This window comes from Ictalurus furcatus, chromosome 23, assembly GCF_023375685.1.
Source record: "Ictalurus furcatus strain D&B chromosome 23, Billie_1.0, whole genome shotgun sequence".
NCBI classification, from domain to species: Eukaryota; Metazoa; Chordata; class Actinopteri; order Siluriformes; family Ictaluridae; genus Ictalurus; species Ictalurus furcatus.
This window is the reverse complement of record NC_071277.1, coordinates 20,620,885-20,648,856: the sequence shown is the minus strand read 5'-3', so window position 1 is coordinate 20,648,856 and position 27,972 is coordinate 20,620,885. Positions and strand designations below refer to the sequence as shown.

At 40.2% G+C, this 27,972-nt stretch overlaps 1 protein-coding gene across 3 annotated transcripts; it reads right to left on the bottom strand.

Moving 5' to 3' along the window:
* Positions 1-368: 368 nt before the first annotated feature.
* On the bottom strand, positions 369-26,796 carry fli1rs (Fli-1 proto-oncogene, ETS transcription factor-related sequence). Of its 3 annotated transcripts, none has more exons than XM_053611670.1 (9): positions 26,542-26,796; positions 11,538-11,728; positions 10,694-10,845; positions 7,855-8,058; positions 6,996-7,067; positions 4,686-4,751; positions 4,432-4,494; positions 4,281-4,346; positions 369-2,177 (listed from the first exon to the last, which is right to left on the bottom strand). In XM_053611670.1, the coding sequence occupies exons 1-9, from the start codon at positions 26,557-26,559 to the stop codon at positions 1,654-1,656; spliced, it is 1,356 nt and encodes a 451-aa protein (XP_053467645.1). In that variant the 5' UTR covers positions 26,560-26,796; the 3' UTR covers positions 369-1,653. The 3 variants fall into 3 exon arrangements, with proteins under 3 accessions (XP_053467645.1, XP_053467646.1, XP_053467647.1); XM_053611671.1 differs by having other exon boundaries at positions 4,281-4,328; positions 26,542-26,791; XM_053611672.1 differs by lacking the exon at positions 26,542-26,796 and adding an exon at positions 26,144-26,489.
* Between the last annotated feature and the right edge of the window lie 1,176 nt (positions 26,797-27,972).

Genomic DNA, 27,972 nt, shown 5'->3' with positions numbered 1-27,972 from the left:
TAAATAAAATATAATATAATGATATAATAATAACTGTTAGAACTTCTTGGAAATAATACTTACACTCAGAATACAAAAATGAGAAATATAAACCTTGTGCTATTGTCTATCATTTGAAAGAGATAAATGTAAATATGATGGAAGACTAGATCTGGTTTGTTCACTTGTTTTTGTTTACCAGTTGTTGTTGTTTTTATTTTATTTATTTATTTTATGTGGAAAACCTTATAATAATGGCTACTAAGTCAATTTAAAAAGTTCTGATTGGCTGCTTCTCTCTCTCTCTCTCTTTCTCTCTCTCTCTCTCTCTGTCATCACAGATTTGCTTTCTTCTACAAATGACATTTCTGTTCTTTTTAAAAAAGGAAGTTTAAAAAGTTGGACATTTATATTTGAATTTTATACATTTATTGTCACAAAATGAGCTTGATAATAAAACAGAGGAAACGACTTTGAGTGCAAAAAATAAAAGCAAATGTGAGATACATGTTTACTTAATTGGTTTATAAAATAGTTACATATAAAAGTGTGATGTTGTTGCATGTCCTAAGGGTCTACAGTTCTGTACAAAGTCATGAAAACAATACAGAGACAAACGCACTGCAGCTGCATACGACTTCGTAATCCGAGGAGGAAAACTGCTGCCCTTTTATACACCAAAATATTATTTACACTTGTGTGTGTGTGTGTGTGTGTGTGTGTGTGTGTAATTGCTACAAGTAATATATCTTTGGTAAAAGTTTGGTTTATATAATAAAGAAAATCTTTTATTCTTTTGAAGTCCTTTATGTTTTGCAGCCCTTTAGGATTTTACTTCTTCTCTAGTGACCAGAAGTTTGTGAGTTCACATCCCAGAGATCTACAGTCAATATTCTGCATCACATATAAGAATAAAAAGCATCCTCCGAATTAACAGATGTAATACGAATGTAATCAAACATTACCCTTTACTATTTACTAAAAGTGTTATGTCATAAATTGTCCTGTATTTCTATTTGTACGCTATATTTTTCCCTCTGGATCCTTTTTGTCCTCCAGAATAAAAGGTTTGAGCTGAGGTGTAATTATATACTGTACTCAGTGAAGCTGTTTGTGGTAAATTTCACACGTGATGGACGTCATATTATATAAATAATAATAATAAAAAAACGAGCTGAGCTGTGAATGCGTCTCTGGACATAAAAGACTTTCACCATCAAATTCCAGTAGTTTTTAACAAATTTATAACAAAAACAATCCTTTATATTTATAGAAAACCTAATTGTCTCGGTCTGAACAAACCCAGCGTTGGCGCTCTGGTTTTAGTCGAGGTTTACGATAGGTTTTAAATGCCAAGAAAATGGCTTTTGTCCCTGTTATGCTCCAAGTCTTATCCTTGGCTCCTCTTTAACCAAATAAGAGTTAAGTTGTAAATAAGCCCTTTGGAATAGTTAGTTTTTTTTTTTTTTTAAAAGCTAAATAGGGACATTTTGTTATTTGATCTGCATCTTTTAATAATAAGACTTGAAATGCAGTATCTTTTTGTCCAACGACCAAATGTTGTTTTTTCTCGGCGCTGGAGGATTAAAAACAGTCTTTTCTATGACATAAATCTCCACAAATTAACAGTGGATCTGTTAGTACAAATCCACTGACTTTATTCTCGCCTTGCTTTTAATAATAAGAGTTTAAATGCGAGTGTGTGGCCGGGTGTCGGGGCATCGGTGAACTGGGATAAACGACGCCGGTGGCTGAGTTCCAGTAGTTGGTGGTGGGAGGGAAAAAGCCGCCCGAGGACACGGGCATGGGGCCGGAGTGCGCGCTCATGAAGTTCACTTTGGGCTGGTGGTTGTGGTAGCTCTGAACGTAGGGCACGTCGGTCTGGTATTTGAGGACGCTGCCCTCGGTCGGGTGGTTCTGGTGCGCCTGAGAGATGCCCTGGAAGTCGAACTTGTAGGCGTAGCGCTTGCCGTGCACTTTGGTCATGATGTTCTTGTCGTAGTAGTAGCGCAGGGCGCGACTCAGCTTGTCGTAGTTCATGTTGGGTTTGCTCTTGCGCTCGCCCCAGCGCTTGGCCACTTCGTCCGGGTCGGTCATCTTAAACTCGCCGTTTGTTCCCTCCCAGGTGATGATGTTGGCGTTGCCGCTGTCTGACAGGAGCTCCAACAAAAACTGCCACAGCTGGATCTGACCTGAACCTGCAGAGCCGGGGGAAAATTATAATCACACCACAATACTATAGCATAGCATAGTACCCTGTAGTAACATATGGTATAGTACAGTGCAGTGTATAGTATAAAATAGGATAAAGTATTAGTGTAGTGTAGTATAGCACAGTACCTTAACGCATAATATAGTACAGTGTAGAATGGTACAGTACTGTATAGTATAGTATAATATAGTGTATTATAGTGTAGTATAGTATATTATAGTATAGTATAGTGTAGTACGGTACAGTACTGTATAGTATATTATAGTATAGTATAGTGTAGTATGGTACAGTACCTTAAAGCATAATATAGTACAGTGTAGAATGGTACAGTACTGTATAGTATAGTATAATATAGTGTATTATAGTGTAGTATAGTATATTATAGTATAGTATAGTGTAGTACGGTACAGTACTGTATAGTATATTATAGTATAGTATAGTGTAGTATGGTACAGTACCTTAAAGCATAATATAGTACAGTGTAGAATGGTACAGTACTGTATAGTATAGTATAGTGTAGTATAGTGTAGTATAGTATAGTGTAGAATAGTATAGTATAGCATAGTATGGTATAGTATAGTATGGTGTAGTATAGTGTAGTATAGTGTAGTATAGTATGGTGTAGTATAGTATAGTATAGTGTAGTATGGTATAGTATAGTATGGTGTAGTATAGTATAGTATAGTATAGCGTAGTATGGTATAGTATAGTATAGTATAGTGTAGTATAGTGTAGTATAGTATAGTGTAGTATAGTATAGTATAGTGTAGTATGGTATAGTATAGTATGGTGTAGTATAGTATAGTATAGTATAGCGTAGTATGGTATAGTATAGTATAGTATAGTATAGCGAAGTATGGTATAGTATAGTATAGTATAGTATAGCGTAGTATGGTATAGTATAGTATTGTATAGTATGGTGTAGTATAGTGTAGTATAGTATAGCGTAGCATGGTATAGTATAGTATAGTATAGCGTAGTATAGTGTAGTATAGTATAGCGTGGTATGGTATAGTATAGTATAGTATGGTGTAGTATGGTATAGTATAGTATAGTATAGTATAGCGTGGTATGGTATAGTATAGTATGGTGTAGTATAGTGTAGTATAGTATAGTATAGTATAGTATAGCGTAGTATGGTATAGTATTGTATAGTATGGTATAGCGTAGTATGGTATAGTATAGTATTGTATAGTATGGTGTAGTATAGTGTAGTATAGTATAGCGTAGCATGGTATAGTATAGTATAGTATGGTGTAGTATAGTGTAGTATAGTATAGCGTGGTATGGTATAGTATAGTATAGTATGGTGTAGTATGGTATAGTATAGTATAGTATAGTATAGCGTGGTATGGTATAGTATAGTATGGTGTAGTATAGTGTAGTATAGTATAGTATAGTATAGCGTGGTATGGTATAGTATAGTATACTATAGTATAGTATAGTATAGTATGGTGTAGTATAGTGTAGTATAGTATAGTATATTATAGTATAGTATAGTATAGTATGGTGTAGTATAGTGTAGTATAGTATAGTATAGTATAGTATAGTATGGTGTAGTATAGTGTAGTATAGTATAGTATATTATAGTATAGTATAGTATAGTATAGTATGGTGTGGTATAGTATAGTGTAGTATAGTATAGTATAGTATAGCGTGGTATGGTGTAGTATAGTGTAGTATAGTGTAGAATAGTATAGTGTGTATTGTGTAGTATGGTATAGTATAGTATAGTATAGTATAGTATAGTATAGTATGGTGTAGTATAGTGTAGTATAGTATAGTATAGTATAGTATGGTGTAGTATAGTGTAGTATAGTATAGTATAGTATAGTGTAGTATGGTACAGTACTGTATAGTATAACGGACTATGGTAGGGCCTGTATTTTGCACTTTAGGGTTAATGTGATGTACGCTCATACGCAGTGCATTATGGGTAACACACACTCGGTGACTCAGAAATAAAATAACTCTCAGCAGGTCGGTTGAAAACAGATTCAGTGAGTTAAAAGTCTTTAAAGTGAATAAAAATGTCATGTTTTTTTCTTAGTTTAAATATTTAGCGTCCTGAATATCTGTCATTTCTTACCTGGATTAGCGAGGCGGCTGCTTATCGGCCCTAACGCTTGGTACGGATCTAAAAATGAAAAAACGGCTGGATAATAATCAGGTCAGTTATAACAAAAACAAAAACAAACAAATAAAAAAACTGTCATTTTTTTATTGTCTTAGTTTTTTACCTTGAATGACTCTAGATGAAGGTTCTGTGATCCTGCTGTTGTGCTGCTGCTCCACTGGAGAACCTGCAGAAATATTTACATTAACCAACCAAAAAAGTGTTTTTATCTTTAATTAACTTAAACTTCATTAATATAATTCCACAGTGACAAACAACAAATGTGGCCTAAATAAACAAATAAAACATAATCTGCTGTATCCTGTATCAGGTGTGTATCAGGTGTGTATCAGGTGTGTATCAGGTGTGTTTCAGTACCTTTAGGAACTGGCAGGGCCCCCGACGACCAGCTGTTTCTCCTGCTGATCTCCTCAAAACTGTTTTCTGCACAAAAACAAGACAAGAAGAGCTGAAATTGAACTCTCCAGGGTTTTAAACTACAGCAACTACTGCTGTAGCATTTTGGACTGTTAGGAATTATTACTGTTAAAATGTTAAAAGTAATATTATTTCCATATTTTGTATATTTGATGTATTCTTATTTAACTGTTTAAACATCAGTAAAACCTTTTCAACCTATTCCCCAATAATTCTTCTCTTTGTGATCCTTATAATCCCCAGACAGGAAGTGCAGGCCCTGAGGGTGTAAACGTTATTGTTTTTGATCAGGGTTGGGACTTTAAACCTGCATGAACTCGGTCGGGTCAAAGTGTTTACAGCATAACGTGTAAAGAATTTTTATTCTGTGATTGTTAGCACTTTTTACTACCGTGATGAAAACAAACTGCACCACAGTAAGGTCGCGTTATAAAATTAGAAATAACCGTTTGAGCTTTGCTCAGGCAAAAAAGTTTGCGTGTTCGTAATATTTAGGTTTTACTGCGTTCTTTGTTTGTACTTCAGAAAGGAGTTAGGAGGAGCTGATGGAGGGAGATTCTGCAGGAAAAGGAGAGAGGAAGGAAGAGCTACATTCAAGACCCTGGAGAAACAGCGGTAGCCTGAATAAAGTGACCTAAGGAGAGCCGAAGATGACCCACAGTCCCTCAGGAGGAGTGTCCTTTTGTTGCAGGTTAATGCATGTATAACAAAATAGTCAATTGTGTCCTAATGGGGCACCCAGTTTCCTGTTGCGGTGCAGCTGCTTCCTGTCTGAAACTGCAAGAAAAGTCAAAGACTACTTAGCCGTCACTTTTTGTTTGGGTTGCTGGAGAACCCGAGACCCTCTTTAACAAAACAAAATGCATTCTGAACACTGTTTTATCAAATTCGCAAGTTTTTGAAAAATAATTTTATGATAACGGTTTTAAAGCTTTCGGCATGCAAGTTGACCCACAAATGTGGAAGTTCTGTGATCCACCACCATGCATGTTCCCTGGCTCCCAGGACTGTAATCTCTGTCACCCATAACAATGCAGGAGCCCTGATAGACCAGAATGCAGTTTCCTGACCCGCTTTTATACAAGTTCCATGACTCTATGGAGTGCAAGGTTCTTGACCCGTCGGCATGCAAGTAAGCTAACCTACAACTGTTCTAGATCCCACATCCACCAGAAGGAGAGTTCCCTGACACACCAACGTGCTACTTTGACCCTGCATTGCCCCTGAGTTACCCTGCAACCCTGTTTCTACAGATCCCAGAGGCACCATCTTTGCTAACACTGTGAGAGTTTCTAGTGTAGACCCTATAAACTACAAATTATTCCTAGTTAATCTCCTGTTCTTCTTCCAGTCTAGAACTCACCTACTGTCTCAGTTCCTGTTCCTCAGTTGAAATTAGTTCCTGATCTTCTGTCTTTGTACTTGCTCCTGGTACCATGTCTGTTTCATTTTCTATCTTTGACCCAGAGTGTGTCTCTGCCTCTGTTAACATTTCAGTTGCCTTCCTGATATAAGTGCTTATTTATTTAGTGCTAATTTATTGTCCCTCTCTAATGTCTCTGCTCCATCCACTGTATTCTTACCCTGGACCCTTGTTCAAACCTCGCCCCAGGTGGTGTGTCCCTCAGACCCCGGGTGGCTTTGTAACATCTTCCCAATATTTCATCCCTGTCGACCCACCATGCTACATTCCCATTTGTCCCCTTTTACCCCTCATCTTCCTTATATGGCCACTGTTTCCTGTTGTAATCAACTTACCCTCCCTTTTTGATTGGTTCATTGTTGCTTGTTTCCACATGCTATTTATACCCTTTGTGTTTCTTTGTGTGGTTGAGAAGTCTTCTTGTGTATTTCCTCTGCAGTTCCTCTACACCATGTTTGTTGTTTAAGAGCTTCCTGGTTTTGACATCAGGGTTAACGTTAATCATGATTTAACACACTTAATAAAGATGTCCAGGTTTTCATCATGGGATTGGAAGAATACTTTATACTGTAGATGTTTTGACCCAAACAAGCTCAATGATATCTACCATTCTGCAAAGTATATGACCAGATTGAAATAGTTGTATCTTTAGCTTTAAGCTGCTAAACCAGAAAGTGATGATGGCCTCCCTACAGATCACATCGTCCTGCCAGGTTAAACGATGGGAAAGGTGTATGGAAGGAAACACCGATGTCACTGGTTCCTCCAAACTGGGGTACTCGTTTGAATTTCTTTTGTGCACTATCTTTTGAAAGGTTTGTTCTTACCGGCTTTGACCTGTAGTCTCGGCGGGGGCTGTGTGTTGGTGGGAGTCGTCGGGTATGAGAAGGTCGGACTACCTGCAGGACAAACACAACAAATACACAATAAATAAATACATTTTCACAGTGTCGATGCTCTCTTCCTTTCAGTGATGGGAACCAGAGCACCAAAATTCACCACTAGCATTTATTTTCACTTCCTTGGTTCTGTGTATTGCTTAGCATCAAGTACTCATTACACAATATAACCGTTTAGCGACATTAGCTAACTTACAAGCTACCTAAATGTTAAGTAGTTATGTTAGATCATGTTAATGTCACCTCTTTAGCGGTAGCTATCTGACAACTAGCAGGACAGCAGTCAGTACTCTAACTACAAATGCATCTCAAAAAATTTTAATATCGTGGAAAAGTTCATTTTTTCCCCCCATAATTTAATTATAATATTTTCTATATTCATTACACATAAAGTGAAATATTTCGAGCCTTTTTTGTTTTAATCTCGATGATTATGGCTAACGTTGCATTTCATTTGGAAATCGAGGCCCCAGAGTCTGGAGGAAGAGTGGAGAGGCACAGAATCCAAGGTTCTTGATAGACTGTATTACTGTATATCATCAGATTAAAACTAGAAGCCAAGTTCACACTAATGATCACATGGTGAAGAACTTCAATCTGTGATTGGTTGAAAAATTTAACGTAAGCTCTGTCCTTGTTATTCAGAAATGTAACTAGTTACATTAGCGAACACCCACGTTACTGTACATCTCCAGCAATAAAATATTCCAGTAGGGCATTAAATAAAGCATAAAGGAGTTACAGTCTCGTGTGTGTGTGTGTGTGTGTGTGTGTGTGTGTGTATTACTCTGGCGGAGGTAGTTGAGGTGTGACAACAGGACGTCGGTGTTGTATGGTGACGTGAGACGCATCATGTCCTCTTTCGACATTTTGCAGAGTGTCTTGCCGTCCAGCGGGAGGAAGAGGGACACGTCCACCTCCACCAGGCTGTACTCTTTAATCGCCCACTCCACCCACTGACGCACATGGTCCTGAGTCCAAACCTCCGGGTCTGAGAGGGGAATAAAAAGGAGAATTTTACATGTAAAGCATGGATTCATTTCCAAGTACGATGCAAAGACTTTATTTAAATTACAAACACTGAGATGTAATTTTTCTCAACAATAATAATAATAATAATAATAATAATAATAATAATAATAATATCCATTTATATCCTAATATTATATCCCTTTAGGTTTTACACATACCTGCTCCACCTGTGAATTGACTCATTTTAGATTTTGTATAATTTTATTCATTCATGTAGCTGCTGTAAAGCTTTGCATTAGATAAAATGATCATAAGTTCACGTCACCAACACCTAAACTATGATTCAGTGTCGTGTCTGGTTTCCCAGTGCAAGTGTTGAGTGACTCAGCCCTGTGTTTACCACGCATGAGTGATGTGTCGTTTATGAATGAGTCGGCTCTTTGAGTCGACTCCTTTACGTGTCCTTTACATTGAGAGCTGAATCGAATTTGTAAACTTTATCCTGTCCGCACTGATATTTCATAATGATTTTGTTAACTGAATCAAAAGGAATTTTCACAGTGTCGGCCATGTTTGTGATAAAGTACAGCGCTGAAATACGTGACCATGTAATAGTTCATTCGAAAAAACGCGTAAAAAAAGTCGTTCAGGATCCGAAAGAGTCGACTCTTATTGGTGAGCTGAGCCAAATGATTTGACTCAGTGAAAAGAGCTGGAATTCTCATCACTAATACCCATCACCCATAATGAGTCACTCATAGCGGGAACAGAAATCAACAGATCAAACAAATCCAACATCCCGAACGTCTTTCCCTGTTTCCAGGATTTATCCCAAGTGAAAGAGAGAGAGAGAGAGAGAGAGAGAGAGAGAGAGAGAGAGACAGAGAGAGAGAGAGAGAGAGAGAGAGACAGAGAGAGAAACAGAAAGCAAGACAGAGAGAGAGAGAGAGAGACAGAGAGAGACAGAAAGCAAGACAGAGAGAGAGAGAGAGAGAGAGAGAGACAGAGAGAGAGAGAGAGAGAGACAGCGAGAGAGAGAGAGACAGAGAGAGAGAGAGACAGCGAGAGAGAGAGAGACAGAGAGAGAGAGAGAGAGAGAGACAGCGAGAGAGAGAGAGACAGAGAGAGAGAGAGAGAGAGAGAGACAGCGAGAGAGAGAGAGACAGAGAGAGAGAGAGAGAGAGAGAGAGAGAGACAGCGAGAGAGAGAGAGACAGAGAGAGAGACAGAGAGAGAGAGAGAGACAGAGCGCTGATGTGTGCAGGAAACTCTCAGATACCCAAATGAGGAAAAAACCACATACTTCCTCCTGATGTGGGATTAAAGCTTTAATCATCAAATGTTCTCACACACACACACAAACACACACACACAAACACACACAAACACACACACACAAACACACACAAACACACACACACACACACACAGAGATATCTATATAGATTGTCTCTGTGTGTGAATTTATTTACAAAACGTAATACAAAAAAATACTTTTACTAAAAATCCACTCTGGTGGACAAAAAGTGCGCAGATAAAAATATATTCATAAAAAGTATTTTAAAAATAGTTAGTGTGTATGATAAAAGAGATGCTGAAGCTCCTGATCTTCAATCCTGTTCATCAATTGAGTCTAAAGTGTACACACACACACACACACACACACACACACACACACACACACACACAGAGCTCTACACCGAACTGCCCTTAACTTTTCGCAGAAAAGAATCCACTTCCTCTGTGATGCAAGAGCCTGTGGTAAAGAGATGGTGTGTACATGTGTGCGTGTGTGTGTGTGTGTGTGTGTGTGTGTGTGTGTGTGTGTAACAGAGAGAAACTGTCCTTCGAAACCGAATACTGAAGCTCTACCTATTAAAGGAACACACACCCAGCCTGAGTGCAGTGCATGATGGGATATCAGCCCATGTCACTGTCACTCTGTTTCCTAAAATGTCGTGCTGTTCATGAACACGTTCGTTTTAACCCTATACTCTCAAACCTGACATCAAAGATTTCACCTCAGCTAAGCAGCTAACTTTCATATCAGTGCTAAGTAAGAATGTAACAGGTTTAGCCGGCTAGGTAGCTAACGTGTCTAATTTATATTACTTTAACAAATCTACTAGAAACTAGCAAGCTAATGCTAGATATCTAGGTGATGTTCTTACTTGCCTATAATGGATATGTTTAGTTAGTTAAAACTATACATGAGTTTATGGCGTCTGTTTGGGCAGCACCTCGGCTATCAGTACCACGACTTCCTGGTATAAGCGAACAGATCACCGCTTAGCATTATTTAACCACTGACAGAATGCCAAGCCATCACCATCTTCTAGAGTTACGCCGTCTGAAAGTGTTAGTTTAGCTGAACAGCTCCCACTGGTGATGGGGCTGTGTATAACTTGTGGGGATGATAGGGGTGTGTCTGACTTGTGGGGATGATAGGGGTGTGTCTGACTTGTGGGGATGATAGGGGTGTGTCTGACTTGTGGGGATGATAGGGGTGTGTCTGACTTGTGGGGATCATGGGGGCGTGTATAACTTAGGGATGATGGAGGCGTGTCTCGCTTGTAGGGATGATGGAGGCGTGTCTCGCCTGTAGGGATGATGGGGGCGTGTCTCGCTTGTGGGGGTGATGGGGGCGTGTCTCACCTGCAGGGACGATGACTCTTTTCTCCTCCGTGGTGCTCTGTGGACTCGTCCTCGGCTCCGGGTATGACGGCTGATACGGCTGTTGTCCTCCGTCAGTACTGCTGATGTGACGACTTCTTTTAGCAGCGCTGACCTCAACCGGAGACTCACGACTGACACACACACACACACACACACACACACACACAGAGCTATAATCAGATTTTGACATCAATATTTTTAGAAACACCAGTATACAATACACAGACAAAAAATCCACCTCTTCATCTAGTTCTGTCTGAAGATTATCATCAGCCAATCAGATTTCTCCAAGCTCAATCCAGGGCCCCCTCTCTACCAGGCTAGTTAACTGCTGCTAAACTAGCTCACAGTATTCAGTGGGATTTCAGTGTCAGAGTCTCGATCTAAATCCTCGTTTTCTTATTGGTTTATTTAACAGCAGACAGAGTTGAATTCACCGTGAGCGTGATAAGCCACTATCCGCTGATCATTAACATTAGCTAAGCTGGCTAGCTAAGTGAGCAGAAAGGTTCTGCAGCTGAAGGTTTTCAGACTGAAAGTTAACCTAGTGAGCGGAAGCTAAAATAGCGAGCAAAGGTTAATCTGAGGCTGAAATCTCGTAATCTTCAGTGACATCACAAACTCCACCCCCAACTCAATCTTATTCAAAAGTGCTGGGAAATTTTGTGTCTTAAATTGAAAAAAAAAAACCAATGTGTTAACAATTTTTTATATCTGAATGCACAAATCTGCAGAATCAGAATCAAGCATCTAAGCAGAGTTTAAACACAATACTGGTATGTGTGTGTGTGTGTGTGTGTGTGTGTGTGTGTTGTTCTGTTACCTAGCTCCGTTGACGTGTTCGTTTTTCTTCACAGGATTGCTCGCGGTCGTGTTCGTCCACTCGGACTCTGTGCTTTCCTCTGATCCCTGTCTGAATCCGGCCTGCGCCGCCGGAGACGTGATCTCAGACTTCATGTTTCCAAACGCCGGTTCAAATATGGACTGATCCTCACTCACCACCGCCAGAGCTTCCTACAACACACACACACACACACACACACACACACAGGGAATAAGCATGTTTAGTACAGTACAGCGTTTGTGTGTCTCGTGTGTTTCTTAATCGATGATATGTTTCCCATCTGAACACAATCATTGTTGATGTCTTTCCATATTTAGATTAGACTTTATTCACGTGTGTGTTATCCAGACGGTGTCCGTTTATTAGCTTAAAATAGCTTCATACAGACAGGAAATGCAGAATTAGCCTCACAGTCTGAGAGGTCATACAACACAGATGATTGTAAACAAGGGCGGTGTACGGGGATGGGGGGTCGGGGGGGGGGGTCGGGGGGGATGTGGTGGAGGCGACGTGGTTCTTCATTTAATAAACAAGGTTTAGTTTTGCATGTATCCTCTCTTTCACAATATCAGTATGATGCTACTTCTAGATCAACCTGTCTCAATGGACAGCATTAAAAAAATGCTGTTGACTAGCATAGCTAGCAACGGAAATAAATAGAGGAGTCACTCGTTTATAATCTTCTCGTTATTATCTTCACCAACCTGGACCAAAAATCAGGCTATTACGAGTGTGAACGAGACTGTGGTCTGAAGTGTCAACGCTTTTTTCACCATTTCTACGTGAAAACACTTCCGTTTTGGATAAATAAAACACTTCAAATAAAAACGATAAAACCGCGAAAAGGAACTAATACGTGAAACGCACCGTCGTTTGTAGCGTCACTCGCCCCGCCCACTTTACATCACTAACGATTGCTCCGCCTCCTGACGCATCTCAGCTCTCAGTGAAAATGAATGACTTATGGATACTTTGTTACATCACGTAAGACATCTCTGTTTAACTCTGTTTAAGATGCTCTGTTTAATCGCTTGAAATTTCTTTCTTTCTTATTTTTTTTTAAATATAAAGAATAGATCACAGCCTCTCCCTTTGTTTTCTATCTGGTCGCGTACATACATACACACACACACATATACACACATATATACACACATACATACAGACGTACATACAAAAGGTTTACAGTTTTAACTACTGAAATGAACTGCTACACACACAGTCTCATTTCCCAATCCCGGTGACTTTTATTTCCAGCGCATTTTTTTTTCCAGGCCGCTAAACGCCCCGTCAGGTTCGCATGCGTCACAATAGCCGGTTAAAACACAAAGACAGCTCTGACCGTACGTGACTCTGGTGTATATTATGGAGAATACAGTAATGTGATGATTCATCCTGCATCTGTATGCAGACCATATCATCATCATCTCTGCTGTGAGTCAGATAAACAATGCAGGGCGTGGTCTGATCTTCTCTGGAATCTGATCTACACCGTATGGGGATGAGTTTACACGTCTGACAGTCACAGTGTGGTCCAAAATATCTCTCGAGGTGTTTTTGTGTCTCTTCTGAATGACAGGTTTACTCCAAGTGAGAAGCTACAGGATCTGTTCAAGACCCAGGTCATAACCAGACGTCGTCTGTCGAACGTTTTTGATCAGTGTCTCGATTCGGCCCTGAACATGTTTTTTGGTCCATATTTTCGTCATGGTGGTCATGATTTTAATAGAAAGACTTACATAAATAAATGTACTACATTCAGAAAACTCCTGAACTGTTACGGGTTCTGCAGATGAGCCTCTGACTGAACACCCACAAGGTTCTACGTTGACGTGTTTTCCTATCCAAGTAGAACTTCTAATTATCCGACGAACGCTTGAAGAAGCCTTTTTTTCTAATAGCGTTTGTATTAACTGGGTAAGTGTGTAGTGTAATTACAATTATAACAGAAAATAATTATTTTATTAACACTTAATACCTAAAAACCTGTCAGGAGTTTGGCTTTCAGCTTCTTTGTACTTGGTACACTGTTAGAAAAAAGGGTTTATCCAGCGTTCTTTAAGGGTTCCTTGGATAATTTAGTGTCACGGTCTTCCTAAAGGGTACTTATTTAGTCCTAAGGGGTGCTAAAAGTGATAGGAACGCTCTGTTATAGGGTTCTCCATCTCTCTCTACAGAAGAACCCATGAGGGTTATGAATTTCCTAGGAAATGTATCTTGATCGCAGATCTTCATCTGATCCACGTCACAGCTGAAGGTTCGGACGAATCGAAGGCTAGGCCCTACACGCTAGTGTTTCTATCCGAGTTCACTCTAACAGCTGTCAAGAAAACCTAAAAGAACAGAAAGTGGTACAGATGTATATTATAGCTAATAATCCGTGACGAGCATATGAGATTAACACCAACTGAATCGGCACACGTGGCTAAAGCCTGGCAGATTACACAGCATACATCAGCAAAGTATCAGCAGTCAAGATGACGGAAAAATCCTTTCAGAAATCCCGTCACGTGCAAAGAATATGTTTCAAACACACGTGATGAAGAAAAGTTGTGAGGAAAGAAAGTGTTGTGCTAGTGTAGCTATTCAGTAGTTAGCTAGTACTCTGCGAGCTAATTAGCTAGTCAGCATATATACTGTTAGCGGTGATAGTGTCTAGAGAGATACGTAGCGACGCTAAACACATCAGACTTTTACCTTTTCACTTTTAACAGTGAACTTTATGTTTTATTTAATTCATTTGTATTTTGTGAGTTATTTATACATAAATTGATTCAACTGATGAATGCACAATAACACACACACACACACACACACACACACACACATACCAGCCTGTGTGCTAAAATTAAGTCGTCTAAACCATTCTAAAATAAAATAAACACCATCGAGAAGTCGAATCTTTCGGAGAAGGTCTTTAAAGAGCCGACGTTCTACTAAGAACACTAACTAGACAGGAAGTCAGACCCGCTCTGGTATGTAAGAGTTGCTTTAAATCCTCTCTTTGAAGCGTGTGTGTGTGTGCCAACCTCAGACGTGTGTAATATATTCAGATGTGTGTGTGTTTGTGTTAGGCGGCGTGTGTTTAGAGAGGCAGTGTGTTGTGTTGCATTGTCCTCGGTGCTCACATGCGTCACCGCTCTGAGTTTCGGCGGCCCACAGGAAGTCGATCGTCCATGTGCGGAGAAACCTTTTGGCTCGAGCCGGGAGTAACGGAAACGCAGAGAGACGGGGGTCGCTCCGAACTGGAAAAACTATTTACACCCAGATTTAGGGTGGGGGTGGGGTCACTGAGCGGGGAGGAGGCGACCTTGAGCGCTTCATTGTGCTCGCTTTTTTGACACAACAGAATAGATCACTGACATCATCAATACCTGATTTACTATTCGCTGAAAGATTACTGATAAAGATTCAATCTATATTTGGTATTGGTCCCTTACTAAAGGTTCCATCTGAATCCTTTTTGTTACATCATTTTGGGGTGGTGATGGGCGGGGCTAGTAGCACTGTTCATCACTGATTGGTTACGCGTGTGTTACGTCATGCGGCATATGACACGCAGAGCCGGCGTTTTAACAGAATATTGCGTAAGTGTTCATGGAGGAAATGGATTTAACAAAGTGCGCGACACTGTAACGATCATAAATGATTCTTTTTATGGTCGTCATGGAAACAGTTTCCTAAAGGCAGCAGAATCACCCTCACTCTCTCTTTCTTTGGTAAGAAATTCCTAAATTTACAGTGCGTTTTTGAAGAAACCGGTCACTTCGCACCTTGACGTATAAATCGCCTCTGTTTGCTCCGACAGTTTTTTATTTATTTACATTTTTGCTTAAACACTAAAGTTAAATAGTCTAGAACAGGGGTTCTCAGTGAGACCCCTTTTAAAAAATGCTTCAGTCAAGATTTATCTTATTTTATTGATCTCATTATTTTGAATATGTACAGTAATATTTCGGTTATTTATCGGATCTTCTCACACACAGAACACATTTCTATTAATTCAAGTTGAACTTAAACATAATTACTTTGATGAGTCCCAAAACCTCCAGTTTGAGAACCGTGGTTCTAGAATTAAAACAGGGAACCAGTCAGTGGATAATTAAGTGTTTTTAACACTCTGCTGTAGGGTTCTACATCCCTGAAAGGGACAACAGAAGAACCCTTAAGTGTTCTAGACTTTTTTGATCTCTAAAGAAAAACGCAGGACATGACGGGCATCTTCTTTTTTTTTTTAAAACCCCGTTCAATTTGAGATCTCAGGTGTGCTCCAGCGCCTCATCAGAAACATCCGAAGCGTGCACTTACACGTGATGATCAGATTTTACGCTATTTATAAAGCGATTTCATAACTGCACTATAATCCGGTTTGACACAGAAGACGATGGTTTCTCTTTTGAGTCTAGTTCCTCTTGAGGGTTCTTCCTTCTTCAATCACGTAATCTCTGGCGTGTTCATTATGGAGTTAAATATACATCTAGATTTCTGTAAAGCTGCTTTGAGAGAACGTCTATAAAATAAGACTGAACTGAATTGTTTCTGTGTGTTTGCTCATGTTTCTGTTACATTTAAACTTCACCTTCCTCACAGACGGCATGAGGTTTTCTCCTAGGATTTCCTGATACTTCAATGAATCCATCTCGCCTTCCACACGCTGCAGGTTTCCAGTGCCAGAGGATGCAAAGCAGCCGCAGAGCATCACCGAGCCTCCACCATGCTCGACTGTGGACAGAGTGTTCTTCCTTCATTCTTCTTCCTCCAGACGTACCGCTGGTCCGTCGTGCCGAAAAGTGTTGTTTCATCGCTCCACAGAACAGAATCCCAAAACTTCTGTGGATTATTTATATGATTTTGAGCGACTTTTCTTGTGCTTTTGGGTCAGTAGCGGTGAACGTCTTGGAGTTCTGGCATGGAAACCATCTGCATTTAGTACACGCCTTACTGTACTCTCTGAAACCTCAGTATCTGTTACACCGAGTCTTGCTCCTCATCTTTTGCAGTCACTCAAGGGTTTTTCCACAACCTGCCCTCTCAGAAATCTGCTTGCAGCCGTTGATAGCTTCCTTGTTCTGCCTTGTCCAGGTATTTCATATGTTTTCTGCCCCTAGCCAGTTCAGGAATTTCATGTGTTCCAGCTCAAGCACACCTGCTGCAGCTAATGAATCCCTTGATTAGTTTATATCGTGTGCTTTAGACAACACATGTGTTACGTATTTGTGCCGTTGTGAGGGATTCTATTCAGGGGGTGAATCATTTTGAGACTGGAGAAGTCATTATAAGTCGCATTTTGAGTTGAATTTGGGGAAACTACTAAAAGCATTCATCGTGTTGAACTATTCAGTTGCTTTTGTTTGATTTGTTCATCGTTACTGCTGAAAGTCTGTAAACTTACAATAAACCTGATTTACAATGGGGGGTGAATACTTTTGATTGCAACTTTAGCCATATATTTCACAAAGTGAACTTTTGACACTTATTACAAAAAATTTCACTTAATATTAGTTTACCTAAAGTCTCATGAGTCAGGGAAGAGCTATAAGGCCACAGTGAGAAGTACTTAGGGCAAGTAGTTTAGTTCAGATGGCAAAAAGATGAAGAGATAAAGCTTAGAAATAAAATATAAACGATCTTGCACTCATTTCTGGTCAGTCTGTGGAACCTGTCAGCTCTGTTAGTATCTTTAACGCCTGGACTTCATTCATGTTGAACAAAAACCTCCATATGGAAGGAATATGGTGAATTAAATCCATGTAAAAAGGGGTCTGATGTGCGGTACTGCTACTCAGATGTGATGAGGTTCGGCTGGTTTACACTGACTCACACTGAGCTCCATACTTCTCTGCAGTCTGCTTACGCACTAATAATGTGCAACAGGACAACCCATTGCTAAATATCACTTCCTGTTGTGCTGCACTGCGACTCTCAGCAAAGTCTTTTCGGTACACTTGAGGATAGCGAGCGTTTGAATACAATGCTGCTAATAAATGAGTATTTATCCCATTGGTCAGAAGGTTGTTGATTAATTGTCTATAACAGCAGCTCTGACAGTAGTGCAGGTGCAAATCCCAGGTTTATATTAACATTAATGCCCCCGTTCTAATACGTTATCGTTTCTATAGTAACAGCTCATTCACAGTGGATGCACGACAAAAAATAAACAGATTAAAATATAAGCGTAAACGGTATGATGAAGTTTTCTGTAACAGTTATGGAAGGAGTCTCCAGTGTCAGAGCTTAGTAGCAGTCAGAGGTGCAGCTGTAACTTGACCTTTTCCAACAGGTTTATGAGATAAAGTGTAACTAGGATTAAAATGTATATGTAAAAGTGTTTCTTTACCTTTTATGTTGGCTAGGAATAAAACACTCGGGACTTCTTTAAAACACTTACACATGGAGTAAACATGGACAAAAGACCTAAAAGGTCCCGTGTAGGGGGCGTGGTGTAAATCCTGAATGCGGAGCTTGAAGGTTAGACGTGATTCGGATGATGATAAATTTCACCTTTGAGTCACGTGTTTAATTTCTTAAAATTCTTCCTGACATATAACACACAGTGTGATGATTTACACATTAACGCTACACTATAATAAGCCTCACCAGCTGCGTCAGCCTCGTACACCGGGCGCGTCTCCGACGATCGTCGATTCATTTTTCTCTTTAATGCGAGGTATAAAGTGTGTATATAAAGAAGAGACACGAACTGTGTCACGTGTCGTGTAGGAAGATAACAGCTTGGTAGCTCACAGTCTAATTAGCTGTTAGAGTTTGTGGTCAGCGCTCGATGTAGTTCACACTCTCAGCTAACAGCACACACTCCCTCACACACCAAATACGACGACACCACGTCGCTAGAACCGTGATGCAGGGTTCGGGACGGACGGAGCCTCCGTATCACCGCGTATTTTCACACGACGTCCTCATCATCTCCAATTCTATCTGTGCAATTGTTTCCTCTAATCTGCAGCAGGCAGTTTAGTGTGTGAGAAGTTCCAGAGGCTTCAGGTTGACATGTAGAGCAGGCACCATTAAATCAGGCCAGTGGAGAAGTGAAAGCATGTCCACAAAAAAAACAAAAACCGCAAAAAAACCCAACGCATTGGTATGAAAGGTTAGAGAGAGAAGAGAGCGCCTCGGGAAAGGAAAGCGAGCCAGTCCTGCCTTTAAAAGCTGCCTCGTTTTTCATAGACAACATTCTGAGCTGGCGATATGTATTTAATGAGATTATTATAGAACACAGAACAGAACATTGAGCTTTACATTAATTTATTCGTTTGAAACTTAAACGTGTCTTTTTATTGGATAATTTGTGGATTAATAATCTTATACGAATTTTTAAATAATCGAATAAAGAGGAATGTAAGTTGCCCGCTAAAAGCTAAGCTACAGGTACACCTGTACACATGCTCATTCATGCAGTTATCCAATCAGCCCATCACGTGTCAGCATGGCAGCGTGTAAATATAATCACGCAGGTACAGGTCAAGAGCTTCGGTCAGCATTCAGGTCAAACAGCAGAATGAAGAAAACATCTCCGTGACCCGGGGTTTTCACACACGTCAGTCTCTCGAGTTTACACGGAATGGTGCGGAACACAGAAAACATCCAGCGAGCGTGAGTTCTGTGTGAGGAAGAACAGACACGCCTGGTTGATGAGAGAGGTGAGAGGAGAGCCGACAGAGCAGACAGGAAGGCTACGCTAACTCAGATAAGCACTCTGTACAACCGTGGTGAGCTGAAAAGCATCTCCACACGTCGAACCCTGAGGCGGATGAGACCACATGGAGTTCCTCAACAGGCCTCTGAGGCTGCGGTGGACACGGACTCACACACACTGACCAGAGGAACATCACACACACACCGGCACACATCACTCCATCACCGTTTCTTTCTGTTTTCTCTCCTCTTCCATCCTTTTCTCATTCAGTTCACTCTCCTTCCATCTGTTCTTCTTTCTTCTTGCCTCCCAGTCTTACCTTTCCCCTGTTCCACCTTTCTTTTCTTTCTATTATCTTTTTCTCTCTTAATCTTCCAGTTTCTCTGTCAATTTTCTCTTTCTTTTCTTTTTTCTCCTCCTTCACTTTCTTTCTTTGCTAACATTCTTAGTGTGTGTGTGTGTGTGCGTGTGCACGTGCATGCGCACGTGTGTGTGTGGGTCCGTGCGTGTGTGTGCGTGAGTGTGTGTGTTATGTGTGCGCATGCATGCGCATGTGCGTGTGTGTGTGTGCGTGTGCATGTGTGCATGCATCTTTTTTTGCCTCTAGCCTATAGACATTATTTTTTAGGTTTATTAATACAGTATGTCAGTATGAACACATGACCAAGAAATGTACTACACCTTAATTCTGAATGCCACGTTGACCAATCTACACCCACACCCACCCTCACACACACACACACACACACACTCTCTCTCTGTGATGAACTCTGAGCTCTATAAGCCACTGATGCCACAACTGACTTCCTGTTCAATGAGTTTCATATCAGTCAGTGTTGCTGCGAAACCAAACATGCAACTAAAGCAAACACAAAACACACAACCTGCTACATAAACACACAATCTACTACACAAACACACACCCTGCTACACAAACACACAACCTGCTACACAAACACACAGCCTGCTACACAAACACACAACCTGCTACATAAACACACACCCTGCTACACAAACACACAACCTGCTACATAAACACACACCCTGCTACACAAACACACAGCCTGCTACACAAACACACAACCTGCTACATAAACACACAGCCTGCTACACAAACACACACCCTGCTACATAAACACACACCCTGCTACACACACACAACCTACTACACAAACACACAGCCTGCTACACAAACACACACCCTGCTACACAAACACACAACCTGCTACACAAACACACAACCTGCTACATAAACACACAGCCTGCTACACAAACACACAGCCTGCTACACAAACACACAACCTACTACACAAACACACAGCCTGCTACACAAACACACACCCTGCTACACAAACACACAACCTGCTACATAAACACACAGCCTGCTACACAAACACACAGCCTGCTACACAAACACACAGCCTGCTACATAAACACACACCCTGCTACACAAACACACAACCTGCTACACAAACACACACCCTGCTACACAAACACACAGCCTGCTACACAAACACACAACCTGCTACACAAACACACAGCCTGCTACACAAACACACACCCTGCTACATAAACACACACCCTGCTACACAAACACACAGCCTGCTACACAAACACACACCCTGCTACATAAACACACACCCTGCTACACAAACACACAGCCTGCTACACAAACACACAACCTGCTACACAAACACACAGCCTGCTACACAAACACACACCCTACTACACAAACACACAGCCTGCTACACAAACACACAACCTGCTACATAAACACACAGCCTGCTACACAAACACACACCCTGCTACATAAACACACACCCTGCTACACAAACACACAACCTACTACACAAACACACAGCCTGCTACACAAACACACACCCTGCTACACAAACACACAACCTGCTACATAAACACACAGCCTGCTACACAAACACACAGCCTGCTACACAAACACACAGCCTGATGCATAAACACACACCCTGCTACACAAACACACAACCTGCTACATAAACACACACCCTGCTACACAAACACACAGCCTGCTACACAAACACACAACCTGCTACACAAACACACAGCCTGCTACACAAACACACACCCTGCTACATAAACACACACCCTGCTACACAAACACACAACCTACTACACAAACACACAGCCTGCTACACAAACACACAACCTGCTACACAAACACACAGCCTGCTACACAAACACACAACCTGCTACATAAACACACACCCTGCTACACAAACACACAACCTGCTACATAAACACTACAGCCTGCTACACAAACACACAACCTACTACACAAACACACACCCTGCTACACAAACACACAGCCTGATACACAAACACACACCCTGCTACATAAACACAGAACCTGCTACATAAACACACAGCCTGATACACAAACACACAACCTGCTACATAAACACTACAGCCTGCTACACAAACACACAACCTACTACACAAACACACACCCTGCTACACAAACACAGAACCTGCTACATAAACACACAACCTACTACACAAACACACAACCTGCTACACAAACACACAGCCTGCTACACAAACACACAACCTGCTACACAAACACACAGCCTGCTACATAAACACACACCCTGCTACACAAACACACACCCTGCTACATAAACACACACCCTGCTACACAAACACACAACCTACTACACAAACACACAACCTGCTACACAAACACACAGCCTGCTACACAAACACACAACCTGCTACACAAACACACAACCTACTACACAAACACACACCCTGCTACACAAACACACAACCTGCTACATAAACACACAACCTACTACACAAACACACAACCTGCTACACAAACACACAGCCTGCTACACAAACACACAGCCTACTACACAAACACACACCCTGCTACACAAACACACAGCCTGCTACACAAACACACAACCTGCTACACAAACACAACACTTTCTGCAGGATCTGAGTGTATCTGGAATGAAAACCAGACCAGTGTCAGTTGTGTAGGTGAGAAAAGGGGGATGGTCATATTTAATTTCCTACACACAGAGCAGTTATTTTTCTTTTCACGTGAATTACAGTATGTCTTACTCATCTTTTAATGAAACCCAGAGCTCTGAAGAGATCACACACACACACACACACACACACACACGCACACACACACACACACACTTTCGCTGTGTCTTTCATTTCATCCAAAAATGCTAACGATGCTAATCATGAAAAAATGCTGGTTTACACCAATTAGCATCCTGCAAAAGGGGTTAGCTTTTGTTTATTGACAGTTTTGTTATTTTTATATAAAATATTCGCTTCATTAGTTTAATTAAATAAAACAAGTCCTTCAATTAAATTCTTTTTTTTTTTTACAACAGTCACAAAAAATCAAGAGAAAACAGATAAAAGTTAATAACGCTTCAGTTATTTGTATCCAATCCTTTAACCCTGTTAATTATCTAGCGAAACAGACTGCTAATGCTAATATCTGATGAGTTTCTACCTGACCGCTGACTCCGCCCCCTGACTCCGCCCCCTGACCGATTCAAACACATTGTTCAAAACATTGTCTTCTCTCTTCACTTTTACCTAAACAAACAACAAATACATTCTCACGATAAATAAAGAAATAAAAACAGCAATACAGCTGTAATTTGTAAACATTTAGGACAATTAAAATAGGCCTACAAATATCGCGACAAAATAAATAAATAAATAATATAAACGTGAGTTTCCGGTTAGTGTTCGTGTCACTGTATAATCCCAGTCAATCCCACAGTGTTCAACCGAGTTCAGCAGCTAGCATAATGTTCGCTCGTTACATCTTATTTATTTTACATTACATTATGAAATATCAATCTATTTTATTTATTAAACGCCGCCGAACTTCAGGCTGAGCTCATGATAAGGAAAAATATTTTTAAAAAATAAATAAATAATGCAATTTATATAAATAGTGCAAACTATTTTCATGTTTAAAAAAAAAAAGACAAAAAATTAAATTCCGGTTCTTTTTTTCCAGTCAGTTCGTGCTGATGATATTTTTTTTTATCATTTTGTCCTCAATAGAAATTGTCCTTTACAATATTTTACTCCTCCACCATGGAGGAGTTCATCTTCAGCCCAGCATCTCAACCAGCCCAGAAGATCACTCAACATCATTCAAGCTAATGTTTCATTGACAGGAACAACAACAATGAATACACTTAAATCTATTTTAATGATCTATTTTAATACTGTTAAATCTACAGTAATCTCAGTGCAGAGCAGAATAGAAACACAACATTATAGCAACATTCTGCTCTTTCCAAGCGCGCGCGGGGGGGGGCGGAGGTGGTGTCTGTGATTTATTTTATTTTTTGGTAATTATTATTTTAATTTAATTATGTAATTTTGTAATGTAATGATGTTATGTATTTTTTTTATTTAATTTAATTTTTACACTGGTGGAAATCACAAATAATTATTTGCGAAGCTGCTTGTAAATCATGTTAATCTGGAAACTAATGACAATTATTTAAAAAAAAAAAAAAAAGTTCTGTGTGTGGAAAATTAAAAAAATTAATACTACTTATATAAAAAATGCACATGGGCCCTGAAGTAGATTGGCACCAGGTCCAGGGTGTACCCCACCTTCTGCCCCATGCTCCCTGGGACAGTCCCCCCCCCGTCCCCCCGTCCCCCCCTTATGAAGGATAAGCGGTACAGAAAATGGATGGATGGAAGGAAAAATCTACAGTAAAGCAAAAAAAACATCAACTCTGGCTCCAAAAAAATGGCCAAAAAATTGTAAACGTGCATATGTATATATTTATATATACATATATATATATATATATATATATATATATATATATATATATATATATATATATATATATAATTTTTTAAAGGGACATCAGTTTGGACATGAAGAGCAGAAGAATTCGGATTAAAGTCAGCATTGCGCGTGAGATTTTGAACATCCCTGTTATTTCCTGACGTGATTTTACAACGAGGGCGTGTTAATATGTCCATTAATATAAAATACAGAACAAAGTCGGAGGTTTTGGGATGCATGTATTTAGAGAGAGAGAGAAAGGGGGAGAGAGAGAGAGAGAGAGAGAGAGACAGAAAGCAGAAGTTGAGCCATTGCTGATTTTGCAAACAGACAAGCAGCTGCGCTGCAAAAAAACAACTGCAACCTTGCGGTTTTCACAAGTTTTAATCATTCTCATCAACAGCAGTATGAGTGTGTGTGTGTGTGTGTGTGTAAGAGTGTGAGTGAAGCAGTTGCATGCACTATGGCACTAAAAAAACCAAGAGCACCAAAATAACAATAAACTGGCCGCACAAAAAGTTGAATAATGTTTTTAAGTCGCTGTTTGTCAGCTCTGTATATTTTCTCTGGGGTGTGCAGGAGCGGAAGTGTGTGCAGTGTGTGCGGAAAGTGTGAGCTCTGAGACAGGAAGTGTGTTGAGCTGAGATAAGGCCACCTGCATGACTGCTCGGATCATTCCTTATAAAACGGGAAAAATACGAAAAGAAAAAAACAGAAAAACTCAACCAGACATGGAATAAGCGGCCGCGAACACGAAGCGCGCGCGCAGGTCCGCAAACTCCACAAACGCGCAAAACGCGCGCGCCAGAAATGTTGTTTTGTTCTAAAGACAGAAAGCTGTAAAAGTTCACAATCACAGGCCTATCATCACGCAGAGATGCGTGGAGACAGACGCACGCATTTCTCCTCTGATTTATCCGCCTTCATTACAGTTCTGCGTCAAAAAAAAAGAATAAAAAAAAAGAATAAAACGCCTTCAGCATTTTATTACTTAAATGTAATGTAAATGTAATTAGCTCATATTTTTCGTTTTAGATTTTTTTTATTAAATAACAAAATAATTTCTTCAAATCATTTTACACTCGCCTGATATTCCTGATAGCTAAACTTTTCGATTTTCTTCCATTTTATTCTCAGCCATGAGGATTCATTTCCGGTCTGCGCGCTTCACTGTTTTCATTTATTATTGTTATTACAAAAATAAAAAACCTCCAGAATTAATGAAGTGTTAATGAAGGTGTTAGTGAGCGGTGTGTTGTGTACATTTATACTATAGATTAACGGCGTCTCGAGGCAGTGTAGAGGATTTTAATCACACTACACACACACACACACACACAAGCGCGAGCTTTTGGAGCCACATGGTACAAAATGTTCCTGTTACACAACACAAAGTCCTGAATTAACTGTTACAGAGCTGATTTAACACTTCACTTGACACGCTTCATCAGTGTCTTACGTTAGCATTCCTGTGAAAACACGTGATTTCAACACTGATGGATTTGTAAAGCTGCATTCAGGCTCTAGCTGAAGGCTGGAAGTGTTCATTTAAACGCTGTAACGGATCTAAAACTGTTAGCAGAGAAGAGCAGATTCAACACAACCCTCAAATCAACGCTGTGCTTGTAGGAAGTCATTAAACACACGAACAGAGCACTGCTGTAAAGCCGCTAATTCAACACCGTGTGTGCAAAAAGGGGGTTATTTATTTCACGCATTAATGCACGCGACAATATCCTTTGCTTGAGATAAAAGCACAATAATAATAAAATAAAATAAAACAGATCGGATATGAATTAGACGTCCGATTTTATGCCCCAGTGAGTGAGTCCTGAACGCGCGTGCTCATGGCGCGCGACACCTGCTCCGCCACTTCACGCGCTTTCCCTCCACTTTTCCTCCATCACTACCATCATTACTGGTATTATAATGATGATGATTATTGCTGCTGTTAGCGTGCATTAGCCCCAGCGCGCGCTTTTCTCTAACGACCCGGACCACGTGCGGTAATTAATGTACATGCATGGAACAGAGGATGAAAAACAAAACAAAAAAAAATCTGAAAATAAAAAGAAACACATCAAAGGCGCGAGTTACCGTTTGCGGCTCTCTCCGGTCTCCATTCCGCTGTGTGTGTGTGTGTGTGTATGTGTGTGTGTGTGTGTGTGTGTGTGTGTGTGTGTGCGTGTCAGAGTGTGTTTTTTATTCTGAGTGTAAAAGTTGTAGCGGTTTCTTGTTGTTATTAAAGAGGCGACATTCAACCACGAACGGGAAGGAAGAGGAAATTTTGTACGAGAAGGAAAAGAGCTGCATCACACACACCGCCTCGTTGAAAAGAGAGAGAGAGAGAGACAGTGGGTGCGCGCACACACTCTCTCTCTCTCTCACACACACACACATACACAAACACACACACAAACACACACACGCACACACACACACACACACATGCACTTTCGCGAATAAAATACTCGCGCAATAAAAAGGAGCCTGACCTTAATAGTGCAGTCCATTCCGGGTGTGTGTGAGGGTCATGGAGAGAGTTTTGCGCATTTGTAGGTGTTAAATTCGCGTTGGTGGAAGACTGCTCTGCTGCGCGCGCTTTCGCTCATTTACTAGCTGCTGCTGCTGCTGCTAATTTTTTCACATACAGACCATAAACCGGATGGCAGAGGGTTTGGTTTTTTTTTCTTTGAGCTCTGCTTTCTAAATTGGGAAGTGAAGTCACACTCAAGCACACACGCGTGCGCGCGCACACACACACACACACGAAGAAGGAGAAAAAAGCTCCGAGCTCTGCGTTCTTACTGGTGAAGTTTTCAACACTTTCCTCAAAACTAAACACAAATCTGATTAAAAACAGAACGCGTTATTTGTGTGTGTGTGTATGTGTGTGTGTGTGTGTGTGGGCGTGTGTGGGTGTGTGTGTGTGTGTGTGTGTGTGTGCGTGCGTGTGCATGCGCGTGCGTGTGGTCAATTTCACTTCATTTTCATGATTCATGATTGAATAATGATAAAAAAAAACCCGTTTAAACCCCAGTCTGAATAAGGACGCGGACCTGTTGCACGTGCCGGATGTTTTATAGGTTTATGTGTTATGTTGTTATATGTTATATATATATATATATATATATATATATATATATATATATATATATATATATATATATATATTATTTTAAAGTTTAGACTAGATTGTAGGTTTGTCTCACGAACAGCAGGTTTATTGTTTTGTTTTGTGTGTGTGCGTGTGTGTGTGTGTGTGTGTGTGTGTGCACATTTTGTGCGTTTTGGTTTCAGAAGAAACGATTGTGCTATGTGTAGGAGGCTAAATAAGAATTTATAAAGATTTATTAAATGAATAATAGCCTGTTATTATTATAATGTAACGTGTAAATAAGTGCAACACAAATCTGTAGGTTTGTACAATACGATCTTATTGACTTTATGAAGTAAAACATCTCATAGTCACAGTCTCGGGAGGGGAAAGGGTACTAACCGAACCTCGGTACCAGTAGGGCCTATTTGTTTCATATTCTATTCTATTACAGGATGTCCTTGGGGCCAGCATCTTGGGACTAAATATATATATATATATTACGGATGATTATGTGTCTAAACAGAAGGGAGGAACGAATCCAGATAATTCTACTCACACGTAGGAATGTGTGTATTCATGAAAAAGTTAAGAACATTTGTGTAATTTGTGTAAATGAAAGCGCTTTTTTGAGCCATTTTTTCCTCCTCGGATTCTGTATTTCTCCGACTACTCCGACTACTTGTATAGACTAGTCATAATTAATTATCGTTTTTAAATGTTATTATTAACTGGAAGATTTGTCTTCAGTTATTACATTAGACCACACTACACTTCTGTGGAGAATTATTCTAAACTGAATCAGATGTTAGGAAATAATCCTTAAGGG

What these genes read in the sequence shown, in the direction of transcription:
- fli1rs (XM_053611670.1), bottom strand. An exon ending in GAGACTACAGGTCAAAGCCG is followed by an intron (nt 4,752 to 6,995) that starts GTAAGAACAAAC and finishes GTTTTTGTGCAG; the next exon opens with AAAACAGTTTTGAGGAGATC. An exon ending in TTCATCTAGAGTCATTCAAG is followed by an intron (nt 4,347 to 4,431) that starts GTAAAAAACTAA and finishes ATTATTATCCAG; the next exon opens with CCGTTTTTTCATTTTTAGAT.